The sequence below is a fragment of the Ursus maritimus genome, unplaced genomic scaffold, assembly GCF_017311325.1.
Source record: "Ursus maritimus isolate PB19 unplaced genomic scaffold, ASM1731132v1 scaffold_1, whole genome shotgun sequence".
In the NCBI taxonomy this organism is placed as follows: Eukaryota; Metazoa; Chordata; class Mammalia; order Carnivora; family Ursidae; genus Ursus; species Ursus maritimus.
In genome coordinates this window covers 83,601,430-83,628,818 of record NW_024423343.1, presented here as the reverse complement: position 1 = coordinate 83,628,818, position 27,389 = coordinate 83,601,430, and the positions used below count along the sequence as shown (strand labels likewise).

At 35.1% G+C, this 27,389-nt stretch overlaps 1 protein-coding gene across 1 annotated transcript in view; it reads left to right on the top strand.

Annotated features, from left to right (window-relative positions):
• The window catches only part of ARHGAP15 (Rho GTPase activating protein 15), a 594,269-nt gene that overhangs the window by 295,021 nt on the left and 271,859 nt on the right, over positions 1-27,389 (top strand). The window contains 2 exon segments of the mRNA XM_008695878.2: positions 1,256-1,354; positions 2,619-2,748. Of these exon segments, the coding sequence (XP_008694100.1) occupies positions 1,256-1,354; positions 2,619-2,748 (229 nt within the window).

Genomic DNA, 27,389 nt, shown 5'->3' with positions numbered 1-27,389 from the left:
ATCAAATGTTGCCGTAAGAATCATTGAAACCTTCAGAGTGAGCTATTTTGGGTAATTGCCACTTTAATGATAGAATTATAGAGACATCCTGAAGCATGATTTATGATTTTCTGAACCTGTGGCCCATTTCAGTGTCCACCTCCGATTTAGAGCAAGGAAGTCTGAGAAGGGGTGACTAGCTCCTGATTGAGTATTTTGAAATGTCAGTCCTCTAAACCTCTGACGCCTTGCTCAATGTGTGACAGTAGTCGGGAAATGTTCATCTTCCTGTTGAAACAAAAAGTCAATACAAAGGGAAAATCTTCACAGTTCAGATGGATGGCCTAATACAGAAAGCGTGTCCACACCCACTCTAATCAAATTCATCTCTAAGTAGCCTTTTATCTGTGAAATCAAGAGCACTGCCCTGTTTCTATAGGGTCACAGTCTTCTCTCACAATTCTGGAGAGGAAAAGATTGGCTCTAATGAAAAACGTATAGTTACATGTTAAATATCGCCAACTACTTAATAGCTCCGAGAGTCCGGAATGGGGATGTTCACTTGATAAATACTCTCCACGAAAGGTTCAAATATGTAAATAAACTTTTATTCTAATACACTCTTTTTGTGGGGGAAATTAGTCCTTTATTGCTTTCCTATAGATCTTTATGATAGGAAAGTAGAAATAGCCAAATGTTATTCATTTGAATGACCTTTTGAAAAAGTCTGCATTAGTCTCTTTGGTAAATAATCTGTTTTACAGCCCTCCATAAAAGGAAATCAAATATAGAGATACTATTAGATTTGAAAAAGACAAACAGGAAAGAGCCAAAAGCGCAGAATGAATTCTGACACACCCGGGTGCATTTTTCTGAGGTTCTGACTTAAGTGAGTACTGTCTGCAGCATTCTGAACTTCCTGACTTGCTTCTCCTTGAGTTGGAGTAATTCAGCTTTAGTCCTACTCTGAGTTAATCGTTCTATTATTAAAACAATAATTATTTGTTATGACATGAGAAAACAGTTTATAGAGAGCAGTTCAAAATGATCCTGGTCTCCCAGTTCCCAGAAAGACAATTACTGGAATATAAGAAAATATTTTGGTGTATTGAAGTGTGTTTTTAAAACTATATATATATATATATATATATATATATATATTAAACAACATATATATATATATACACATATATATATCTTGGAGATATATATCTCCATTTTTTTAATGTAAAAGATCTATTTTATATGGTTTGCTTACCTGTCGATTTTTTTTCAGATCACAACAGTATCAGGAAATGAGTTCCTTCTACAGTCAGATATTGACTTCATCATATTGGATTGGTTCCACGCTATCAAAAATGCAATTGACAGATTGGTATGTATTTGTTTTGGCTGCTACCTTTATTAATTAAAATGTTGTCACTTAAATTGTGTTGCTTAGGCATATAACACACACATTTAAATGGATCCTATAGATCAAGAGATATTAAGGTATTTTAAGTTTAAATAAAGTCCACTAAAAACCGTTTCAACAGACGTGATTCGTAGCTAAATGTCATTTGATTTCTCTCTCTCAAATGAAAAACACAGGGCGTTCATTTTTTCCCCCTGAAATAACATGGACATTCATTTACTAGAAGCTGGAGAAAGCACACAAGCACTTAATGACTACTGAATTTTCACATTTTCAGTTTATGTTGTCTGTAATACATATTCTTGAAAATAAATATCAGTGTATTTAAGCCCATACTCACTGTTATAATAGCAGTAAATAATAATCCTTTATACTGATTTTCATTGTTCTTCCAGTGAAGCTAGATTGTTCTTCTCATGAAAATTATGAATCTAAAACCTCATGAAATTACCCTCAATCATACATTCAGAGTATATTTTTAAAGAATCAAATTATTTAAAACTGCCATTATATACTGATTCTAGACCAAACATCTAATTTTTGGACACTAATATTCACAAAATCTTGAGGAAAACCTATTCTTGGAGCTCTTAATAAGGTATACAATAGGAAAACACTGAATTTTCTGATTTTATTTCTATTTAATTGCAGTCTTCCTTTATATCATTTTAGGACTAAAACTTTAAAAAATAACAAATTGACTTTTCTCCATCAACCATATAGTCCCCTCATCCAGGCATGCTTGAGTGCTCACACCCATATCCACCCACCCACACACAGAGTTTGTTGTCATTAAGAGTGGGCTCTGGAGTCATACTGCCTGAGTTTGAATCCCGGTTCCATCCTTTACTAGCTGTGTGGCCTAAGGCAAATTACTTATCTCTTTTGGCTTCAGTTTTCTTGTCTGGAAAGTAGGGGTAATAATGATATCTACCTCACAGGATTACTGTGATGATTAATTGAGTTAATACTTGTGGAGTGCTTGGGGTAATGCACAGTGTTCAGTTAAGTTTTATTTTATATATATATATATATAAAATTTATTATATATATATATATATATATTAAATTTGAGTATTGAGCTTAGCATAGAGGCCCTGTCCTAAAATAATTACCTTAGTTCAGTCTTCAATTTAAAATTAACATCAAAATAGATCACTAAGTTATTTGGTGAATCCTTTCTTCCCTTGTAAAATTATTCACTCTAACTGTTTGTTATTTCCAGCCAAAGGATCCAAGTGGTTCATCGAGAAACCTGGAATTATTCAAAATCCAGAGATCCTCCAGTACTGAGTTACTAAGTCACTACGATAATGATACAAAAGAACAGAAACCAGAGCACAGAAAATCTTTAAGTAAGTATTTTATTTTTTTTTACTTGCTGATTTTAACTTTGTCTAAATGCAATGCTTATGAAATATAAATGCATCGAAATAAGATTTGAGCCAAACTCATACTACTCATGGAAGATTCGTAGCCATTTCCTGGCCAGGGATTCATATGCTGGAGGGCAGTCTGGGTGCTTTGCTCGCGTCATTGTTGGTAATGCCTTTTGAGAAAATAATTGTTCCAAGGTCATGGTCTCTGCTTACAGCAAACCTCTGAATCTCTGAGTAATAGCCATGGTGTTCGGATTGGTGATTGATTTTGAAAGTGGGAAATGTCAAGCGTCTCTAAACGTTGGTATGCTGACTATTTGATTTCCATACATTAAAAGATGTATGAGTGACCGCCACAGTTGGCCCAACTTAAACCAACAAGCTATGCAACTTACCACACTTTCAGACCACCAGAAAGATTTAGAAATGTGGGTTATGAATTATATGTTTTCCAGGGTCACATCAAGTTAAAATATTCTGAAAGAAGTGAGTTTGGAGTAAAAAGGACCAATCTCACCGTACAGTGATCTTGCGTATATCTCTCAACCTTGCCCAACCTGCTTCTTCCTCAACAAAAGATTATGAAAAGGTGTCACACTTATCTCACAGTTGGTTTGGGTTTCAGCCTCCTGAAAGGTATCTCCGAAATCAAAGCAGGTGTCTCCAAAATCAAAGTAAACCAATTTCCCAAAGTCTCAAAAATTACAGTACCTTTCCTGGATCATCTACCTTCAATCACTATTTTTTCTGCCATCTCCCTCTGATCTATGATCAGTATAGTTACATTCTAGCTATTTGAATTAAAGTGAACTCCATAAGTAGAGAAGGGCTTCTAACAGAATATCTACACATGTACATGAGCATGTGTGCTAAATGATATATGCGTATACGCATAAATCTGTGTGCATTAGGGAAGACTATATAAATATATACATATATATGTATATATGTATATATAAGCATAGATGCACTCTCACACGCATATGACAAGGAAGAGAGAAGCTATTTAGATATTTAGATATCTTCCAGAGCTACATTATTGGGATCTTAAAAATCTAGAAATAGCATGACAACTTTGAGTAGAAGCACCCTTTCAAAATTAAGTCATTGGGGCGCCTTGGTGGCACAGCGGTTAAGCGTCTGCCTTCGGCTCAGGGCGTGATCCCAGCGTTCTGCGATCGAGTCCCACATCCGGCTCCTCCGCTATGAGCCTCCTTCTTCCTCTCCTACTCCCCCTGCTTGTGTTCCCTCTCTCGCTGGCTGTCTCTATCTCTGTGAAATAAATAAATAAATAAATAAATAAATAAATAAATAAATAAATAAAATCTTTAAAAAACAAAAAACCAAAATTAAGTCATTATTCAAAAACTCATACCATAATTTCAGCAACTGCTAGAAACATATTTAGCTAGCCAGTTGTGTTAAGTTGGAGTTAAAATGATCAATGTTAATGTCTTAATCTGTATGGTGCTTTACAAATTAAGTTTTTTGTGGAGAGTTAGCAATACCATTTAAAAAGATTGTTCCATAAGGTGGTACAGTTTGGAGTTATCTCATTTAAATGTTTCCCTTTAATTCCTGGTCATCGTTCCCCTTTACTTAATATAGGATCAAATTTAAGGTAAGATTTTAGAATTAGAATTCAATAGTGAGTATGTTAATGTTATATACGTGAGTACGTTAATGTTAATTACATGAACGTTTTGTCGTGTCTATATATAATCGGATATATGAGGCAATGATTAGTAGAGGTTTGGAGGATACCTTGACATGCTTCTAGAGCCTGAAGCTTGGGAGAAAATAAAGATTTGTAAAAGTGATTGAGAAACATCGAAGCAAATGGATTCTGTGTTCAGCGATAGTCCCTTGAAATGTTTTAGGATGATACTGGGGGAATAAAGTTCCTACAGATAGAATACCAGCTACTCCTCTTTAGAATTTATTTTTGATTGGGAAAAACAATTATTTGTGTATTTGGGACTTAAATTCAATCCCGCCTAGAGACAAGGGAAGAGGCGTATGATTTATCTACTCATTTTAAAATGTACCTACTTCTCTAGGTACCTCATATTCACCTTTTCCTTTGCAGTTTAAAAATAATGACAGCTAGCAACCATTGAGCACTTTCTTTTCACCAGGCTTTGTTCTAAGTTCTCATTTATGTTGATTTACCTAATCCTCCCACTAACCCAACGAATCAGGTACTACTATGAAACCTATTTTATAGATGTGAAAACTGAGGCACGGAGAATTAAGGCCATTTGTATAAAGACAAGTTATGGAGACAAGTTTCAAATCCATTCAATTTGAGATTAGAGCCTATGCTTTTTTTTTTTTTTAAAGATTTTATTTATTTATTTGACAGAGATAGAGACAGCCAGCGAGAGAGGGAACACAAGCAGGGGGAGTGGGAGAGGAAGAAGCAGGCTCACAGCAGAAGAGCCTGGTGTGGGGCTCGATCCCATAACACCGGGATCACGCCCTGAGCCGAAGGCAGACGCTTAACGACTGCGCTACCCAGGCGCCCCTAGAGCCTATGCTTTTAACCATTACACAACAGTGAAGTGAACAAATAAAAGGTAAATTTAGTTTATATCAACTTTGTACTTGGATGGAAATATTACATTAAAAATGAGATACATAGACATCAGTAAACTTAAAAAGGGACCCAAAAACATATTTGCAAAAGAGCTAAACCCAATGTCTCTGGAGTTTGATTTCACTATTCAAATAAAGGGGTCATTTAATCTTTAACGTTAGCCCTAATTTTGGAAAATGCTTCATTTCTATATTTTGGTGGATATTTATAGTTGTAAGCCCTTTTTAAGTCTTAGTATTTTTTTTTTTGCAATGTAGAATATAGTTAAACTCCATCTATTACTTTAAGTTCTTTGACTATTTATGTATCAATTTTCATTTGAAAGTCATGATGATTGACACACCCACACAATATCAAATTAGACTATGCATTTGAAATAATGATTGGCATATTTTATATTTGATGCTTTTTAAAATATTTTTTAAGTAGGAAATATACTGTATCAAACCCCCTCTGATCTCAGTCCTAGATTTGAACACCCAAACTTAAATTCTTAAAACATGGATTGTTACCCTCTTGAGATTAAATAATTATGTAGAATTAGAGATTCACAGTTATCTCCTTACTTATTAGTAGTCTAAGCACAAACTTTATTGTCAGTTTGCTGCCTTTGGCTTCCTGTGCCCTTGATGTTCCCATGAGTTTTGTCGCCAAGATTGTAGACAGATAAAGCCAGAATTACTTTTTTTAAAGGCATGTGAACATCATTAGCAGCTAACAGGTGGTCATTTCATTGTCCAGTTTCTCTGGGTAACATGGGAAAAAACATGTACTCTCAATGAGTGAATTGTGAAAGTTAAGTGCTTAAATATACTTTCCTTTTTAAAATATGATTCTAACCTGCCAACATTATTAAGGACTAATCAGATATTTTAAGATATCAGTTGAGTCTAACAGACAAGAAGCCAGAAAATTCAAAGTAAGGGCCAAATCACTGTGGGAAATTCAGGACACCAGCATGGGATGAGAGTGGGAGAGCAGCTCTCCAGGGAGGGCTGTTAATGGAAAGTGGAGAGTCAATCAAAGAAAATGCTAGCATGTTTTTCCAAGGAAAGAGAAGTATCTTCCACTGATGGCAAAGAAGAAAGGCCCAAATATAAATCCTGCATCAGATAACCTTGGAAAGGTTTCTTAATTTTTCTGAGCTTTATTTTGCTGATCTATAAAAATGGGTCTAATCGTGTCCTTGCAGGATAGCATGAGAATTTGAAATTACACATGTAAATACTTAGCTCACAGCCGGCACTCAATGAGTAGGAGCTCTTATTATTATCCCCTGTGTCCCCAAGCAGATGGTACCAAAATAGGGCATGAGCCTTGGGTAGTGTCTAATAGAAGAATGAAGAAGGGCATATATAGTTGACACCCTCTCCCCAAGTAGAGAGAAAACAAGGGGAAAGAGCCAGAATTGGATATGGGAGTCATAACTACAAAAATCTAAATATGAGCAGCTGGTCTTTCTCCTGGCGACTCCCCAGGTGAAAATGGCAGCCAGGGCATTCTTGGGAGCAGCACACCAGGAAATAATAGAAGGGAGCCAAGAGATACTCATGATTCTTTTATGCCCAGAAGAGCTGGTCATGAAGAAGTTCCAGTTGATGGAAAGGATTCAGCATCTAGTCATTTCACTATTCCTTTAGGCATAGCTCTAGTTTATTCATTCACTCATGTATTCATTCTTTTTCATTAATGGATATACCTGAAGGTACACAACTAAAACTCGTGACTTCACTCATTTGCACTTTCAGGTTTTTTTAAAATTATTTTTGTATTTGGGTTATGCTTTAGAAATGGTATACTACACGCTGATCAGGTGTTAAACTGTAAAATCCAGGCATGGAGAGCTTGGATAACTTTTATGTAAAATTGACAATTTTAACGTTGTAAATAAACACCCCAAAATGCACATAAACTAGAAGAATAAAATCAAAAAGTAAGAGAACTGAAAGAAAATGAGTTTTCTTTTAGCTGTCTTTCAATGAAGTTTTCATAAACAACAAATATATTCTGGGTGAAATCCTAAAAGTATTTATGTATGGATTTCCCAATTGCATTTCCCCTTAGTGATATGTGTGGTAGGGGTGTACGTACAGGGCTATAGGGATAAAGACAGGAATGGAAAAATTGGGATGAGAGATTCATACAATGTAGAAAATGAAAATACTTGTGAACCTTTAATAATATCTTTGTTTAAGAATTTGTCTGCAAAGTAATCATGATCATGCCAAGTGAAAACAAGTCTGATAGAGAAGGCAGTTATTTTTTGTACTAATCTAAATAATTATAGCACTGGTCATCCACAACTGTAAGTAGACTGTGTTCTCAAAATCCAGTTGTAAACTGGTTGCTTAGATCTCAGCACACTTTCATAAGGAAACCGCGTACCAGCCACAAAAGCACACTTGAACCTTATGCAATCATTTAGAATGTTGTTTTTAGGGAACAGCTTGTTCTGAGTTTGTTGCACCTCTGGCCCTAAGAGCTAAACTTTCCAGTAGCATTGCTTTCCATCTGCTTTCCCTTTTCCTCCTCCCCTACTCCTGTACCAACCCCACCAAAGCAATTAGAATGATCAGAATGGCTTTGGCTAGGAGGCTCCTGGACCCTGAAAATCCTCAGTGGTGTCAAGGAGGGAATGTAGAGCCTCCAAGCCAGAAAAAAATACTGGGTAAAAGAAAGAATGAAGGACAGGGAAGGGAGATTTTTCAGCGTAGGCAGGGAAATGAGTCCTTGGCATGGGCAGATGTTCTTTGTACAAAATGTGTGTAATGACAGATTAAGTCCGGTATTGTCCCAAAACTTAATATTTGATAAATCTAAGTGCTATCTATAGGAGTTATNTCTTGTTTTTCTGTATGTTTGAAGAGTTTCACAATTAAAAGTGAGTATACGCACCCACAAAGTATTACTCATGGTCATAATTCAATAAAAGAATATACGTATTTTCTAATTCTGGCTTAAAAATTTCTGAAGATCAAATTTTCTGAATATGAGTTACATTAAGACCTCTTTAAATTAAAACACACACACACACACTGATAACTCTTTATTTTCCTATTTTTTCCCAAAAAGCCAATATATTTTTTCTTGTGACCATTGTGGTCTTTCTGATAACAGTGTAATTAAAGAAATTTGTAAAGATGTTTATTACTATCCAAAATGGAAAAGTCATACTAGTTTCTTGGATGAATATGTAATTAGCAATTGTTTAAAGCACATATTGTGAAGTCTGTTCTGGAGACCCATATAAAGACATATTTTAAAGTTTCTTCCTCTTAAGAATTTTGTATAAAACAGCCTAATCTTGCCAATGCATGAAAATAATAAGATAAATAAGCCATCTGTCAAGAAAATGAAAACAATATTAAGATTGCACAAATAAATTACATCTCGCCCTGAAGGAACAGAAAATCTCCTACCTGGAAACAACAAAAAAGTCGTAATATTTATGTAGAGTATTATGGGTTATTGTGTTGTCTAAGGGACAAAAGTTTTCGATTTGGGTAGGATCGTTGATCATCTGATTCTTGTTTTTTCCCCCTAAAAACAATATTACTATCCTGGCACTGGTTTCAGTCAGTATGCACCTGAGAAAAATAAACTATTGAAGAAAAGTGTGAAAATAAAAATTTTTTTTTCCCTATAGTTGTAAGACTAACGATATCAAATGAACGGTGAGTGTCAGTTCTTTTCTTGGTCATTTTCCACAGGTTAAGGGAGTTCTTTATTTCAAAATATTTCTGTAACTGAAGGAAAAATGAAAAATTTTAAATGAAAATTTATGTTGCTGAAACAGGAGGACTTAAACATTATGAGAAAAAGCAGTAAAGATTAGACACACACTTGACAATCAGACATCCTAATGACCTTGTCAAACTGGTTTTATTCATGAAGGTTACAGGGCTTCACGGAGGCGCTACATGACTACAGCAATTGTTCTGACATGTGTTCCCAAGATACTTAGCAGCAATCCCAGCTTTCCTGGGACCCATAGATTACAGTTTCTTCAAAACATTCAGTTCTTCATGAATCATTTGATAAGAGGACCTAGTTATAAGCTGAGCAAAGAATATTCTGATTAATCTCTTCTTTCCCATCTAAGGGGTTGATCTTGCCCTCTGAACTGTGGGTGTCCATTGTCATGTATCTTGTAACATCAGCTACTCTGAGAGTCTATCTAACCCTATCAGCACTCAAGCACTAGATCACCCCATCTCTTCCTGACCCTGGCAGTAACTCCGTGACCATTTTTCCCCTTAGATGAACTGCATTTAATCAATTTCTGATTTCATTAGGTCAAATGGCATCTTTCTTTCAATAATAGGCCAAACCCAAAGGGCTCTTTGGCCTAACTCTTGAGCAATATTTCCTTAGCATTAATACACTACTGTGATTGTAAACAATATAAAAAGTGCTCTTTGATCTCCTCTGAAAGTTTCCCTCCATTTATTCTATGACTCCAGAATCGGTATATATTAACATTTCCTTGTAAAGTTAAACATATAATATTTGTTCACTACTTCATATCAGGTTTAAAGTATCTTAGCTAAACATGATATTTAAGGCATTCTTATAGTGAATCTCTGTGCAGACAAAAACATTCTTTTGAACGCACATGGTCGCCTCTTTTTGTGTACAGAATTTATTGGGTCTATTCTTTTTTGTTTTTGGAGTATCAAAGCAATGCTAATTGTTTTTCGAAATCCTAAAAAAAAAGTAATTTGTTTTTTAATGCACTTATTTGGATGCTCCAAATAGGCCTAATGTTATGCTTAGGGGGAAAAGTTATATAATCCGAAATTTTCTTGGAAAATAAGTTTGTTTCTTATTACTTATCATAAAACCCACATCCATGCAAGGAAAATCAGGTGTTGCTTTCACACAAAGTATGAGATATGTCCAAAAATACCAGCTGTGTCAATCCAAATTAAATGAAGTGTGATTTATAACATTGGGACTCTTAGCTTCCTTCAAGAAATGTCTCACGGATTACTCGGGAAAAGGTAAATCAGTCTGCCAATTCATTTTTCCTTGATTATTTAAATAGAACCTGAAGCCAAGTACTCTTGCTACTCAACTTTCCTAATATAAATAAATATATCCTTTTTGTATACAAAATTAATTGACTGAAAAAAGTGGAGGCCAACTGGGAGATGCAATGGCCAAACAGAAAATGTAAGGACTGGGATTGTGCCATTAGATATGATGTCTTCCAAAATTGAAGTCAAAGTTTAAGAGCAATTTCTAATCAAATTACTGCATTGAAATGATTCAAGTCAACATTCTCAATAGAAAGCTCTTTATGACCTGCATCCCCTTCTTCAGTTTTTTCCCACTACCCTGGACCCGTGATTTATATTCCAGAGAAATGGTGCTTGTAATCCCTGACACATTACGATGTGCTCACTCTTATCTTTAAACCAGGTCTTCCTTTGCTAAATTAACATTCTTTAAGACTCAGCTCAGGCACACCTTCTCCAGAAAACCATCCCAGATTTCTGTGATAAGTTAGGTGATCTCCTTTGGTTTTCTTATAATGTTCCGTTCATATCTCTATCATTGCAATTACCAAAGTGTGTTACAATAAGCTAATTTCGAATGTCTGCAAGACTCTGGAAAGGACTCTGTCTAATTTACCTTTATATCGGCTGCTAGCAGAGTGGCTTGATGATATTTGAGATCATTCAAAAATATATAGTGTTAAATTAATTAATGAATGAATAAGGATATTCACATGACCAATATCAACATACTACTCATTCTGTGCTAAAAATCATGATGAAACTTGTTTAGGAACAATAATAAATTGTTCCTTGTCCTGACTACTTTAAATCTCAAAGCAATGGTATGTTTCATGCAGGTCACATGTACTGTGCCTAACAAAATCATGTACAAATAAGTGCTTTATTCTGCAGTGAGGATAAAATGACTAAGACCTTGCAGAAGGGGAAAGGAGGAATCCTAGTCCCTTTGTTTAAAGTTACTGTCCTCTCAACATCTTTCTCTTATGTATTCTAGCTCCTATTTTATTTGAGAAAACAACTCTGGTTCATTCTTACTCTTTAGGCTCTTCTATGGGCTCTGACAGAATTTGCAAGGCTCTACTGGAAGCAAGAAAAAAGGAGAAACTCTTAGTGTACCAAAAAAGGAGTAATAGTAGTTTGGATAATTTTTGTGTTTTTGATCATTTTAGAAGACTCTGAGAAAAATTTTCTTTAAGGTCAGCTTATTTATAAAAATCTGACTAAACACAAACATTTATAAAGGTGTTATATGCACCCTTTTCAAAAGGTTGTATGGTTATTGTATTAGAAATTTGTTTCTAAGAGTCACAAATTTAAGTACAATTCTTACCTCTGGGATATGCTAGCTATAAGATTGGGACAAGTTCTTAAGTTTCCCGAAAATGACTTTCCAGATAAATATAATGGATACTTTTTACATAAATATAAAATAAATATGTAAATATGTACATGATTTGTATATGATCTAATACATGTATTAGATCTAATGATAATACATATACTGAATCTAAAATATATCCAAGAACTTTGTAGATCTATATTGTAATATAAATATTAGATACAGTGATTTCCAAATGAGTGTACTCTGAGTAAAATTATCATGGCTTTTGTTTGTGTACTCTAAATCCCTCAGTTCTTCTTTTTAGAAATATAGCAAGAATGTACTTTGCCACTGATTTAAACAGTCAGCAAACTCAGATTAAACAAAGGCATAATTTACCAAAGGCTTAATTTTTTAATATTTTCATTATTCTATTGACTCATGGCATCATAGTACTTTTACTTCAGTTTCCTTACGGGATTCCTTAAGTGTTGTGGGTAATAAATGTTCCGTTCTGCCATTCCTGAGGTGTGAGCCCGATGTTATGGCATTCTCTAGAGATTAAGCTTCACCAAGTGTCAGTGGCCCTTTCCATTCTTGTATAAAGGGTAAAATGGTGCAATAGTAAGATTTTGACAGGGTGTTATGTAATTTCACTTAACAGCAATAAAAGATTTCATTTACTTTTAATATTATATATATATACAGAGAGAGAATCAAGCCAAACATCATAACACATCTGGTGATAGAGAGATGGCGTTTTTACTAGAGTAAAAATATCTGAACCACATGACCAGAGAGTCACTTGTAAGGAATAAACTGGAAGATGCTAAAAGTCTGGTCTCACTAAAACACACTCCATCGACAGGCTGCCAAGCATGCCTAGATGCCCTCTATGTCTGCTCTATCTGAATTAAGGGTATTTGATATCGAGAAGAGGCAGTTCTATCTGAGCAAGGCTTCAGTCATTTGCTGAAGCCAGGATCTTTCTGTTCCATTAGACTACAAGTGACTGAGGGTATAAGCCTTCATATGATGACTCCTCCTCATCCCCAGTACCTAGAACACAGTCTGAAGCACAGTGGTGTTCCATAGTAAAGTCTCAGTGAATGAGTGAATAAATGACTGAGTGAATGAGATGAAGAGAAGAAACCAATTGCAGATTTTATGTATGAGGAATGAAGGGAAAGTTTGACATGTGAGGCAGTGACCTCTTTTTTTTTTTTTCCAGGCCCCTTGGCAGTTATATTTCTCTTCAAGATTTAAATTCAATTAATTTACATACAGTGTATTATTAGTTTCAGAGGTAGAGTTCAGTGATTCCTCAGTCTTACGTTAACACCCAGTGCGCATTACATCCCATGCCCTCCTTAATGTCCATCCCCCACTTACCCTATCCCCACACCCCCCTCCCCTCCAGCAACCCTCAGTTTGTTTCCTATAGTTAAGAGTCCCTTATGGTTTGCCTCCTTCTCTGTTTTTATCTTATCTTATTTTTCTTTCCCTACCCCTATGCTCCCGTTTTGCTTCTTAAATCCACATATGAGTGAAATCATATGATAATTGTCTTTCTCTGATTGACATATTTCACTTAGCATAATACTCTCTAGTTCTATCCACATTGTTGCAAATGGCAAGATTTCATTTTTTGATGGCTGAGTAATATTCCATCATATATATATATATATATACCACATCTTCTTTATCCATTCATCTGTTGATGGACATCCGGGCTCTTTCCATAGTTTTACTATTGTGGACATAGCTGCTATAAACATTGGGGTGTAGGTGTCCCTTCCAATCACTACGTGCCTATTTTTGGGGTAAATACGTAGTAGTGCAATCGCTGGGTCATAGGGTAGCTCTATTTTCAACTTTTTTTTTTTTTTTGAGGAACCTCCACACTGTTTTCCCACGTAGCTACACCAGCTTGCATTCCCACCAACGGTGTGAGAAGGTTCCCCTCTCTCTGCATCCTCTGAGGCACTGACCTCTTGATAGGTGTTAGTTTTGGTTGCTCAAGAAACAGTTCCTGAGACAAGGATGTGAGTGTACATAATATTTTTGGAAATAGATCCCTGGAAACACAGGTAGGAGATGGGGGGGAAGAGCGCCAGGGAAAAGAAGGCAGCCAATAAAGAGAAATATAAGGTACCTGGAATTTAATGCTACTGTGAAACTCTGGGAGTTTTTTTCAGATTGAGAAGAAACGAATGGCAGAGAATAAATAAAATGGATACATATTAGACAGGAAAGAAAGAACTATAGAACACTGTTGGAGAACAGCAGTAGATTAGTGAGCCTGGAGTGCACAAAACATTAGAGCAACAACTGGAGATCAGGTTGGAAATGAACAGGGAACATTGGCAGAGGGTCATGCATGAACTGCTAGGAAATTTGGATTTCATCCTGTAAGTAATAGGAGCCTAGTGACAGAATTTGCAGAGGGCAGGAGACATTAACAGATCTGATACACAAAGTAATAATTTTTGGTTGAAATGTGGAGAATGGCAAAGAGAAAGGTAGCACAACAAAAGAGTGAAAGATAAGAGATAAGGAGATAAATTAGGAAAATATTACAGTGGGCCAAGTCACATAATGCAGGCTGAAACTAGGCAATGGGAATGGAGAAGGGGAAAGATTCCAGAACTTTCTGAGGGGATATTGATAGGTTTTCTTGACATGTATTGGAAGAAGAATTCTTGGCAGTGTTCAAATACCCACTGCGTCTGTGGTTTGGTGAAAACCTCAGATGCCTAGGAGTTCAGCAGAATTTGCCTCTTAATTTCACTCTTTCAGAATCCTACTAGATGTGGATGCTTGAAATGTGGTACATGGACCAGCAGCACCAACAACATCTGGGAGTTTATTAGGAAATACAGAATCTTACGCCCCACCTGAAATCTACTGAACAGAATCTGCATTTTTTAAAAAAGATTTTATTTATTTATTTGACAGAGAGAGAGAGCACAAGTGGGGGAACAGCAGGCAGAGGGAGGGGGAGAGGGAGAAGCAGGTTCCCCACTGAGCAGGGAGCTTGATGTGGGCTCAATCCCAGGACCCTGGGATCATGACCTGAGTCGAAGACAGATGCTTAATGACTGAGCCACCCAGACACCCCCAGAATCTGCATTTTAACAGTTGATTCACATGCACATCGAGATAAAAATAATTTCTCTTAAGTGTGTTTTGCAAGTTCAGAGCCAGAGAGTGGCCTTTGAAACTTTGACAAGGCTTACTTATATAGAAGAGCTAGCTAGTCTATCTTCGTGTAAAATAACTCCGCATATGGTTATATATCATAATGGCCATGCCATGACAAAGATTTTAGATGATGAATATTTATTTAATCTCTTCGATCTCTTTCAAATGGTGACTGCAGACTGAGAGAGAACCAATACTTACACTTTCTTTGTTACTTTTGCCTGTGCCACACCTAAGTCATGAACTGAGTCAACAGCTCCAGCCAAGCAAAAACAACAATAACAAAAATTAAGCCAACAATAAACTACCCTCGCTAAAACAAACAGCCAAGAAAGCAAAGCTCCAAACAATTCCCTGGATGTCATCCATGAATTCCCTGGATATACTCATGTACAAAGTCTATCTGAAATGCTATTTACCCTTTATTTTCCATTTGCCTCTTTTTGGAGAGAACATACAATCTCATATATAGTCTTCTTTGTCTACTTCTCTAAATGCAAGAATAATAGTATTTTATTGCTTAAATGTCTTTTATTTTTATGTTGTTCTTGGGTACTTGAATTAATTTCCCACTGGTCTTTCGAGTTATATGTCATAATTCTGAATGAGCCAGTGCTTAGCCATTTTACTCCGAGAGTAAGCTTATCTGCTGGGCCTGCCAAAACACTCAAGGCCTACCAGCCTGTACTGTAGTGAAGTTGGTAGGAAAAGTTGCAAAGAAAACGAAAGTAGGCTCACCATTTAGTCATCAAAAAATAAAGGACAAATTCAAAATAAAGTCTGATTAGTCCTTCTCGTAGTATGAGACTTTACTCACTATGAAGAGGTCGCAATGAGTGTCTCTGAAACAAAAGCATTGTTTTCTCAGGTCCGTCTTTATCTATTCTAGGAAATGAAAACCGAAAGTGGCGTGATAATCCTTTTCCAAGTAAGAATCTTCCTCAGAAATTTGCCCCTAAATGTCCAGTCTTAAAAATGTGTTGGATAGCAATGAAACAGATTGAAAGAGTTTCCTCAAAATTTTAGTACTGCCTGGATTCACTTGCCTTATTTAGCTTTATGACTCCAGGACATCTTACATAAGAATGATTAATCCTTTTTTTTCCCTAGTCAGTACCTGGGTTTGTTTTTGACGTTCCATGCCTTATTTTTAAATGGGCATAACTGATTCCACAGAAGGGGTTGGCGGAGAACCCATAGAATTTTTGCTTAACTCGTTTTTATTGAACAGAATCCAGAATTTTAGTCAAGAAGTGTTAGATATTAATCACATGTGAGTGGGATCATTAAAATTTCCTTTACCTTCCAGAACAGCGGGTCATTATAGAATCATAAGAAGTGAGCTCACTTAATAATCTTTACAATTATATAAAAGCAATCATTTTCATAAGTCTTAGAAGAAGCTTTTAACTATTACTTGAAGAACATATTGGAATACTAGAATGTATTATGTTGTGTTATTATAGATATGACTTGTGAATTGAAAAAAAAAATGTTCTCTGACTCAAGGCTCTTAGGAGCTATCCTTTCCAGATTGAATGGTTTTGTTTAACACAGTTTGTGATTATAATTTTTACACAGCTAGTAGACATCTTATTGCTGAAACAGAAATTCTAGTATCATTTCTTCATTATTACACTCTTAACTTTGTAGAAAATTAGAGGAAAAATGCAGTATTTTCTACTGCAGTGAAGAACAACAATTGGTGACAATTTAAGGTGAGTCAGTTAAGGAGAAAAACTAAAACAAATCCCTCCTCTAAATTATTATCGCCGTTCTCTTTTCTTTTCTTGTAACCACTTCTCATCTTTGACTTTGAAACCCAACAGTTTAAACTTGGTTCTTATTTCAGTGGGCTAATCCCCTTTCATAAATCATGCTCAAGAGCTGAAATAATTTGCACATCATTTAAAGAGTATTTGCTTTGAAATATTCACCTCAAGCCCTTTTGTATATCCTTTCTCTCTAAAGATTTGTAGTATTTGTTTTGTTCTCTGAGGTATAAAAGACCTGGATAAACTTTATTCCTGTTGTTTCAAGATTAGTTAACGAAAATGCATATTAATTCAGCAGGGATGGGAAAAACCTCAGTAAAGATGATCATGTGTATGCCTCTCGGGAAGAGCAAAGTACGAAATGTCAGTCTTCAAATCTCCTTGGACTTGCTCAAAAGAGCATTGAGGGATTTAAATTTCCAGAATATGTCTACAAATGTATTTTCTTTGTTGTGGAGAACAGGAGCTCTGCTGATTATTTTTCCCCAGAAAATTGATTTCATTTGTACGTGAAGGAAAATGAAGCTATCTACAAAGTGGCTCTTCGAGCATACAGAGAAAAATGGCCACAGCAAAGGTAAATTCAACATTAAAAAATGACAAACCTGATAGGCCGCTAGATTCTTAATTTATTTCGTTTCAGACCTCAAATCCCAAAATAAAATTTAACAGAAAAAATGATTGTTATTTTTTCCCCTAAAAAAAAAAGGTAGAATTGAAAGGACCTCAGAAAATCAGAAGTAAACATATTTACATAAAGTTCAATGACACCTTTCCATGTATAAACTCCGATTTGACAGTTTGCCAGTAAACTCAGGGGAAAAAAATGCTGATTTCTCCAAATAGTGTATCTGTTCTGTATGTTAAGATGTGCCCTGTTCTTTTCTTAAACTGAAAATGACCATAAACTTTGGCACTTAAGTGTTTACCCGGAAATGACTAAGTTGATTCGGGGGTAATAAATCACTCATATGGATCCAGCCACCCACAGTCTTGTTCCACTTCTCTTCTTTACAAGTGTAGTAATAGACATTTCCACAGTCCTCAGGGTGCCAAACTTTGCACCATTAGGAAAATCTGCAAGTGGCTTGATTTATCTTCCTCACTCAGTTAGCTAAGACCCAACTAAGTAAAAATCAGCAGGAATAAACTTGACTTGTTAAACTTTTTTAATAAGGAGATGCAACAATTAGAACTTTCCTCCTTTGCCACTTCAATTTACTTTGGATGTGAAGCCCCTTGTGAAAAATATTCAGATGAGATCTCAAATTATAGGTGCATGGCTGGATGATGCTGACTCTGAGTTTTCATTATACACAGAGGATTGTCTGCTGTTTGCAATTAATCCAGACACAATCCTCCTGGTACTTGGGGAGGAATGTGGAAGAAATAGCCATTTTATAAGTTGTAAACTCCTAAATTACCCTAAATTAGAGGCACTATTAATCGGACACTTAGATATAGACAGGATCTGCTTATCATGTAGGCTCATCTTCCCCTGATGGAGAAATCAATTAAATATTTAGGATGTGGAATACCTTCCAGGTTGGATAATGCATTTCATTTAGATTATGGCCCTCCAATCCGAAACATTAAAGGGGATCTTAACGGATGGAAGCACATTACTGTCTCTTGGATTGGGTGCATTAACACTTTAAAAATGAATGTGCTTCCTAGGATTTCCTATTTGTTCCACCAGCTGCCTGTCGATGCGCCAGATAAACAGTTTAAGGATAAGTATGTAAAAGATGCATGTGCAACATTCTGTGTGCTGAGGTGCACCCTTGTAGGAAAAGTCCCCAACTGTGGCCCCTTTGAATGGCTGTTCTCAATGCCCTAGCAACCTCAGATGACAGGGCTCATTTGATCATGGGAGAGTGGGAGGGAAAGCCAAAAAGGAGATGCGATCAGTCCTCTCACAATGGCTCTGTGGATTTCTAATCTTGTATCATTCCTTTCTATAACTTAATTAAGAACTAGTGATTATTGTAAGAAAATATTGGGATGATATGGTAAAATTTGAAATAAACCTAAGCTTTTCCACTATTAAAATATTTGGCATGAAGATAATCATTTGATTCTCACTCAGGGACCATTACATGGGGGCCAAATTTATGAACAATATTGTAAGAACAAAGCTCTTGTGTCTTCCATGCCGCAGAAGCATGGTGTAGAAATAATTGGTGTCTTGGAGTACTTACCAAGCTGTAGGCTATGTTCTGAGCAATGTACATGTTTTCTCTTCCTTAATCCTGTCAATAACCCTATCAGGTACAGAGGTGTATCATCACCTTCATTTCATCTACTGGGTGAATGAGACACTGAGAAGTTAATCAATGTGGTCCAAGATTACACAGCTAAGAACTGGTAGAATTAGAATTCAAAACCAAGCATTTTGACTCCACAGCCTGGAGTCATAACCATTGTTCCATGAGAACCCACTCTGGGTTCTAGAGTGAGGCTGAAGGTTTCTGTTACCTACTAGCTCTATAAACTTTGAACCTGTCACTTAACCCCACTTATATTCTGTTTCATAATCTTGAAAATACCAGTAATAGTAGTACCTATCTCACTGAGTTGTTTGGAACCATAAATTAGATTATGCATATGACATTTGTAGCAGCACTCAGCACAATGTAAGCACTCAATAAATGTTAATAATAATATTGGTACAAGTGTTTTATTTTCTGCCATAGTATTTTGAAGAGACCTAATTTCATTAAGAAAAGGATACTTTAGAGATAAATGATTGAAATCTTCAAAGATGAATATTTTTTTTTAAATTCCCTTGTATTTATGTATTATGAATATATTTTTTAAAATTCCCTTGTATTTATGGGGAACAAATATGACTTACAGAAGAATATAATCTTCCTGAACTGAGTCAGATGTTTGTCCTCTTTTGTTTCCATTTATAAAAGTCTTGATTCACAATTGACATAAGTACATCATATTAGGTTACTCAGTGAAAACAAATTTATCCAATCATAAAAGAGATGATGAAGATAAGGGTCGATTTCTTTGTTTCTAGAGATAGACTCCTCATGCCAAATCTGATAGAACACATGCTTCAGTGTGTTTGCCTTGCTTCAGAAGACAGCAGAAAACTCAGCTAACTGGCATAATTACATAACTTGGATAGTCATATTGAGAGGGTTCAACGTTGGCACTAGAATATGGAATTATAAAGTTCAATGAAGTTGCAGGAATTTAACTGAAAAGAAATTACTTATCAGCATTTTGACAGGGAATAAACAAAAAAGGAACAAATTGATCCTTTCAAAGTTGGGTGGAAAGAACGTTCCAGAAGCCTTCCTTTGTAATCACTGTCATTGAGAAGCCCTGAGGCCTCTTATTTGTTAGTAATTGATACCTAGACTTCAAGCTCAAATACTAAAGACGACTGCTATTTTAAGGGCCTATCAAGAAAGTTAGGAATTAGTTGGAGTTCTTTTTTCTACTCAGTCCTCCACTATTTTTTCATTGTTGGGTCAAGCTTGTTGTAAATCAGGGGTGGATCAACCATATGCAGATACTTTTACCTTTTAAACACATTTGGAAGAGTACTGGGGTAAAATCAGAATCTAATATCTAAAACAACCAGAAATGTGCTTTATTTGCTGGGAAAACAGCTAGATCAGCAACAACTTTATATTGGTTTGTTTGCTTGTTTGTTTGGAGATCCTAACAGTGGAGTGAAGCTCCTCATCTACTCTTAAACTCTGCTTTTCTTCCACTGAACACATAGAAAGTAAAGGACTTAAATAGCATGAGAATAAAAGAATGGGACCCAGGCCCAAGCAAATAGATCAGCCAGTCAACTTGGAAAACCAATGAAGAAACAAGTTGCGTAGAACAATACTTCTCCCAATGTTTGTGTTACCCTCTTAATGTAGAGGAATTAGTAATTTCTCCATATTGTAATATGTTCAAATATAGATGGATTAACTCAGATAAGGATGAGCTATATCTGGGGACAAAGGGAAGACAAAATAAGCTCTAAAAAGCTGGGATCTATATTTGCGGTCTAAGCAAAGATGACATAAAATCTAAAAAGCTGGAGTAGTAGGAGCTAGCAGTCAGTTCACACATTCACATCACGGGCATTTATTGAGAAGTTGTCTTTTGTATGCACTGTTCGAAGCGCAGGAGTTAAAGAGGTTCCAAGTGTTATCAATTCTTAATTGACAAAGAATTGTTTATGGTCACATTTTAAGTAGATATTTCCTATTCTCTACCAAGATGATTTAGTTTAAAGATGAATTTCCACACAAAGTGTTCTTAAAATATTCCTGCTTGATTTTATCAACAAAATGAATACAATAGTGACAAAATGAATACAATAGTTAAATATACTTTTGGCAAAGTACTTTGCTCAAGTTTATATTTATATCTCACACAGAATTTATCAGAAATTTTGTATTCACATTAAGGACAAACTCCCATCTATGTAGGTTAAGTAGCACCATGGACCATGGTCCACCAAGAGTTAAGGGGATTTAATAAATGAAAATGCTGCAAGTTTGAGTCCTGGTGTATTTTTTAATCCCTGATGTTCTAGAGGATGGAATAATTTCCTAGCTGGCTCTAAGACTGAGGATCTGTTACTTTTCATTAATAAAAACAGTGTTAAATTACCTAGAGCCCAACTGTCAGGTAGCAAGAGACACCTGCACAACCAGATTGGGGTAGATCACCTGGTTGTCCAGCTGCAGTATAGTAAGGAAAAGTGTTGATGCTAGAATGAAATGGCCTGGATGTAAGTCATGGCCCCACCAGTACCATCTGTGTGCATTGGGTAACATGTTTTCATAGATTTGCACTGAGGACTAAATCACTTAATTCCCTGAAAGTGCTTTGAACAGTGCCTAGAATAGAGTAAGTGGTCTTGAAATGTTAGTTATTAATACTAGAGACTTCCATTTGACCAAGTAAACTTAACAGTCTATATGACTTCATAAATTTAAAAACAAAATGGTAAAAATATAAACCACAGAGTGACAAACTAATTGGGGGTTGTAGAAAAATTTAGAATAATTATAATTGAAATAATAATTTTGAATTTTACATTGTTTTATGCATTAAAATTAAATACATTAGGTAATGATATAAAGTAAACAAAAATATAAAGTAATATTGCTAAATTCACTTCCAAAAACTAAAGCATTCTCCACAGGGAAAATTTTTTTAACTTATCTTCACATATTAACATCAATATTAATTTTAAAAAAATGTGTAAATGTCAGATGTGCCCTGTGCTGTTCTAAGCATATAGCATGTATTTTCTTATTTCTCATCTTTCAAGCACCTTATGTATCAAGAATAATTTTATATTCATTCACAGAGGAGGAAAAACAAATATTTTAGTTTTAGAGCCAGAATATAACTTAAGCAGCCTAACACAAAACACACGTTGCATCTTTTAGCTTTGTGCAATTTTGTTTTTAGTTTTTCTTTCCTTTCTTTAAGTTTTACTTGTTAATATGTATAAATAATTATATTGTTAAATGATTTTCATACATGTGTTTTGAAAGATAAAAAGATCTTTAGACAGATATAAATGCATGTGTGTGTATGTATGAAGTATATAAAAATAAATTTCAAAGGCCATATTGACAGATGGAAAAAGCACAAATGTCAAGGAAAGTTGATTTAGAAAGTAATATATAATAATAAAAATTAAACTCTAGCATTTATTGATTTAACAGATGGTGAGATAAAAACTAAATACAAAACCTTATAATGTAATATGATTTTTAAAATTAGTGAGATTATTTTATGAACTTATTCTGAAGTTTGTTATTTTTCTAATTATATTTTTTAAAACTCTAACTTTTAAGTTCCTGAATAAGTTACTATTTTCATTTAACAGTTCCTCTTCAGAAATCTGCATATGTACAAATATTTAGTATTAGAACATAAAATTTAACCTTAGATAAATATTCGTAAGTTATGGTGGAGGTAAAAAATATATTTTACATATTTGTATTATTGATTAATAAATATATATCAAGCTCTGTACCCTAAATACAGACAGTACACATTGTTTTCAATTATCCCACATAGTATTTGTTATTGTCAATCACATACTAAAGTCACAAAGAGATTTTTGAAAAATCCCAAAAGGAGAAATTATAAAGAAATGTGATTTGAATAAGATATAATAAAATGTAATAAAAATTGAAATTCACAACAAGATATTAAAAAAATGCCCAAGTCACTTGTTAATTAAAATAATATTTCCTTCAATTGTTTTTGTCTTAAGGAAAAGTCCAGTAAATATCAAATTCAATAGTATGCAACCAAAGATATATTCAGAGGCAAATGCATAGCATTAAATATTTTTAATATTAAAAAGGAAGTAAAATGAGTTTGTAGTTAACTCGACAAACATTTTTTTAAATAACAAAATATAACAAAAGGTATCTGAAGGCAGAAGTGATAAAATTAAGAAAAAGCAATCAATTAGGAAACAGAAAAAAATGAATTATTATTGAACTAAAGTGTTGTTCTTTGGAAAATAATCTTATTAAGAATGAAATAAAAACTGAAAAATCTAACTGAAAAGAGCATAAAGCACAATTAACTAAAATTTAAAATGTGAAACAGGTACAAAAGAAGTTAAATTTCAAGACATTAGTATGCAAAATTTTATTCTGATAGATGAGAAACCAGTGGAATAGGTTATTTTGGAAAAATTAACCAAAGTAACCAAGGAAAAGTAGAATATCTAAATACACTCCTTCAAAATCTGCCTCAAAAATGTTCCAAGTTTAAAGGTTTGCTGATGAACGATATCAATTTCCTAAAGAATAAGTAAAGTTCATGCCATTTCAAAGACAAAAATAATCAGTGAAAAAAATCTTAAAATGCACATATAACCAAGGAATTAAAATTAAAGCAATAGAGAGCATGCCACCACCACTGCAGCACAGCTGTCATGAACAGCACGGGTCTGCACAGAAACGACCAAACATGACCAGAGTTTCAACCCTGATTTTCCAATAAGTTTCTCAAGGGACTCTGCTCTGGAGAGCTGCACACAAACCTTTCAAGTACTACCAACAGTGTGTTCAGAAAGCAATAAAGGGGAAGGATATTCCTATTGAAAGACTGGTGATCATAGGCCATGAGAAAGCATAGTCTGAAAGTTCTTCATGCTCTTAACAGTTGAAAATGGACTCCTCATATCTGTTAAGAACTCTGGGTTTTGTCAAGCAAGAGCATTAAGGTAGATATCAGTTTGACAAGTAGTTTAAGAGAAAGGAAATTTATTCCCTCCTTCCTAATGTTTTCCTCTCCATTGTGGATGAACCATTCTCATTTCTTTGAAGGCAAGACTCAATTGCTTTGGCATCTCACAACAACGAATTATGACAGCACAGAACAATTTTTGGAATGATGGTTGAAATATTTGGTCTGTGATCAGCTTAAGATAGTATATGTAAATAATGGTAAAGTAGTCAGGATGGTTATGGCCGCCTGACCTCTCATCTTGCTAGTATACCATACTAATTTTGTTTTTTAATGGAAGCGATTGGCTGGATCTTCTTTAGCCTCAGGGAACTAATGCTCCGAAAACCATTCTAACAACATGATTTCAATGTGCAGAGACACAGTTTTATATTTTTATAAACTGACTTAACAGTTCTGAAGATTGCTAGTAGATTGGGTTAGCTTAGAGGGAGAAAACTTTTAATAGCCTGTCGCCTGCCTTAACAAGGGATATCAAAGTAAGACTTGAAGACTTCAAGAAGGTCATGGTGAACGCTATCTCAGAGCTACAATGGAGTTAAGTAGGATGACTTGAGTAGCCATAGAAGAAGACCCAAGCTGCAAAGATTTACTTTAGCCAGCATCCAATCCAAGTTAAAGGGTGAAGGCATTTGCATAAGATTAAAATGCCAGAATGATGCAGTTAGTTAAATGGTAATGCTTTACTTGTTTTGTTTCTGCATTCTGCCCTGTAACATCTTGAATTGTAAAGATGGAATAAGTCATAGTATTTCAAATCTATCATTTAAAAACAAAAACAAAATTTTTAAAAAGAAGAAAACATTACATTTTTTTCATGTATCTTGTCATGAAATATTACACTTCTTTGCATCAGAAACATGCAGATACAAAAGCATATGCATGTGTGTGCAGGTTTATATATAACTATTCTATCTTTATTGTATATATAAGCTTTCTGTGAAGCAATTTGGAAATGAGCACTAACAGCCTTAAAAATTTGTGCTCTTCAAACTAATTTTCAGTTCTAGAAATCTGTTCAAAGGAAATAATAACAATCTAAATGTCTGAATTAAAGAGCTATTGAACACAGTGAAAAAATTGCAGTAATCCACCTGCCAACAGTGGGCACTCTTTAAGTAAGTCCTGGTGCATTCATATGATGGTGTATTATGTAGCTGTGAATATTTTTGCCTTCAAAAAATAATCACAGGGGCACCTGGGTGGCTCAGTCGGTTAAGTGTGCATTTGGCTCAGGTCATGGTCCCAGGGTCCTGGGATCAAGCCCCACGTCGGGCTCCTTGCTCAGCAGGGGGTCTGCTTCTCCCTCTCCCTCTGCTGCTCCCCCTGCTTGTTCTCTCTCTCTCTCTGTCAAATAAATAAACAAAATATTTTAAAAAAGTAATCACAGAATGATTGTGCATGGTGTAATGTGAGGTGTGAAGAAGAAAAAACAGGCTACAAAACTCGTTTAATAAGAAGTATGAAAGCAGGAACCTGGTCTGTTTGTTCAGAGACATATCCCTGCACAAAGTAAGGGCTCATAAGTATCTATTAAATATGTGAATGAATATATGATATAAAAGAAAAACATACTGAAATAGTAACAGCAACAGTGATTAACTCTTAGGTAATAAAATTACCTTTGGTTTATTTTATTGTTTTATTCTCTGTTCTTTTTGTAGCTCCTAAATTTTTCACAATAAATAGATGCTTGTTTCTAAACTCAGAAAATTTTAAAAATAAAGCATTATTGCAAAAAACAGACATTATTTATAGGTAATATACCTTACAAAGTATCCGCTATGCCATGCTTATGAGGGTTTGGCTCTTCTCTGCTCAGATTTGAAACTCTTGGGTCTGTTCACCTCAATTTTCTCCCTCAAATTTCACCTGCTTAGACATATGACTACTATATATACCAATCACATATAGGAATATGTATTACATATATATGTGTGTGTGTATGTGTGTATGTGTGTGTACACACACACATAATGACTACAATATATACTATAGTTTTATTCATTTTCCTTTATCTTGTCTATACATGAAAGCATGAATGACATATATCTGAAAAAATAAAAATTTAGACACTGAAAACATAATTTCCCATCAACGGGTTAGAATGTAAAGGGTTAGAAGACATAGTACTTGAACACTGTTGAATTATAAACTTTATGGTATACTAACCAGACCTTAGATATAAAGCAAAAACTGTGATCTATTGTTTGATATGGTAATTGCATCAGGATTATTATTCTCTTTACTATCTTTTTTTTTTCTCTCAGTTGTATTTAATCCAAGAAGTGATACAGTTTTTTAGGAAGATTTTACCTAAGCTTGATCCTTTCTAAGTAACATATATGGGTGATTCCTCCTCTCATCGACAGGACTAACACAACAGAATGAGAAAGCTGAAATATTGCCATTTTAGAGGACAAGGAATCCAGAGCACAGATGACCTCAGTTGATTCTCTGAGTTGTGCCATGATTCAGGGCAAGGGCCCTACACTGCAGGGGCAGGAGGGCTGGCAGCTCCAGGAGGATGTCTGCCACCTTTGACGCAGGGGAACAGACACAGAAAGCATAGATAAAACACCTAACATCAGCCCCAGGATAGAGGCCCCTTTCCAGGACAATTTCCCTTTCATTGGATGGAAGACATTAGCCCTTTCTTCAGATTTCAAAACACCTTAGTGAATCCAGGCAACTCAAGTCGACCTTTCCATGAAAATCCTTGAATATTTTCTTCAAAGTTGACTTCTACTGTAAGAGAACTCTTTCACTTGGGCGCACCTGTGGGTCAATGAATTGTAGTGTGAGATCTTCATTGCCCTGAATTTAGAGGAAACACCAGGGAACACAGATATGCATCATTTCTTCATTTGGGCTAAATGGCATAAGGGCTAACATGAATTTATTATTGCTACTGTTAGAGAAATATGTTCTTTCCACCATCATTTAAAAGGAAGCAAACTAAAGTAATGGAATCTATCTACAAATGTAAGAAATTCATTGGGAAAAATTTTAAATTGGCAAAAGTATGAACTATTTTTCACCTTTTCTTCAGCATGACCTAGAGTACCTTTTTCTCTAAAGCAAAATGAAATACATATTTAAAAGGATGCTAATTAATTCAGCTTCTGAAATTGTCTGTAAATGTAATTCCCCTTTGGGGTGTCAGCATAGTACACTGAACAAATGGGCATTGACACTGGCTCCAACAGGACTGGAGGTTCACCATTAAAAGTGGACTGTGTGCAGGTGCACATGAAATGTAAAGATGGCTGTGGTCAAGGGTAAAATACAAACGGGATTAACCCATCATCTCCTTTCTGCCAGGGATCTTGGTTGCTTGCTTAGGTTGTTGTTATTATTATTATTATTATTATTATTATTATTGTTTTGTTTTGGGGTGGAAGTTTTTCTTTACGAAAATGACAGCTTGAAGTTTTTAA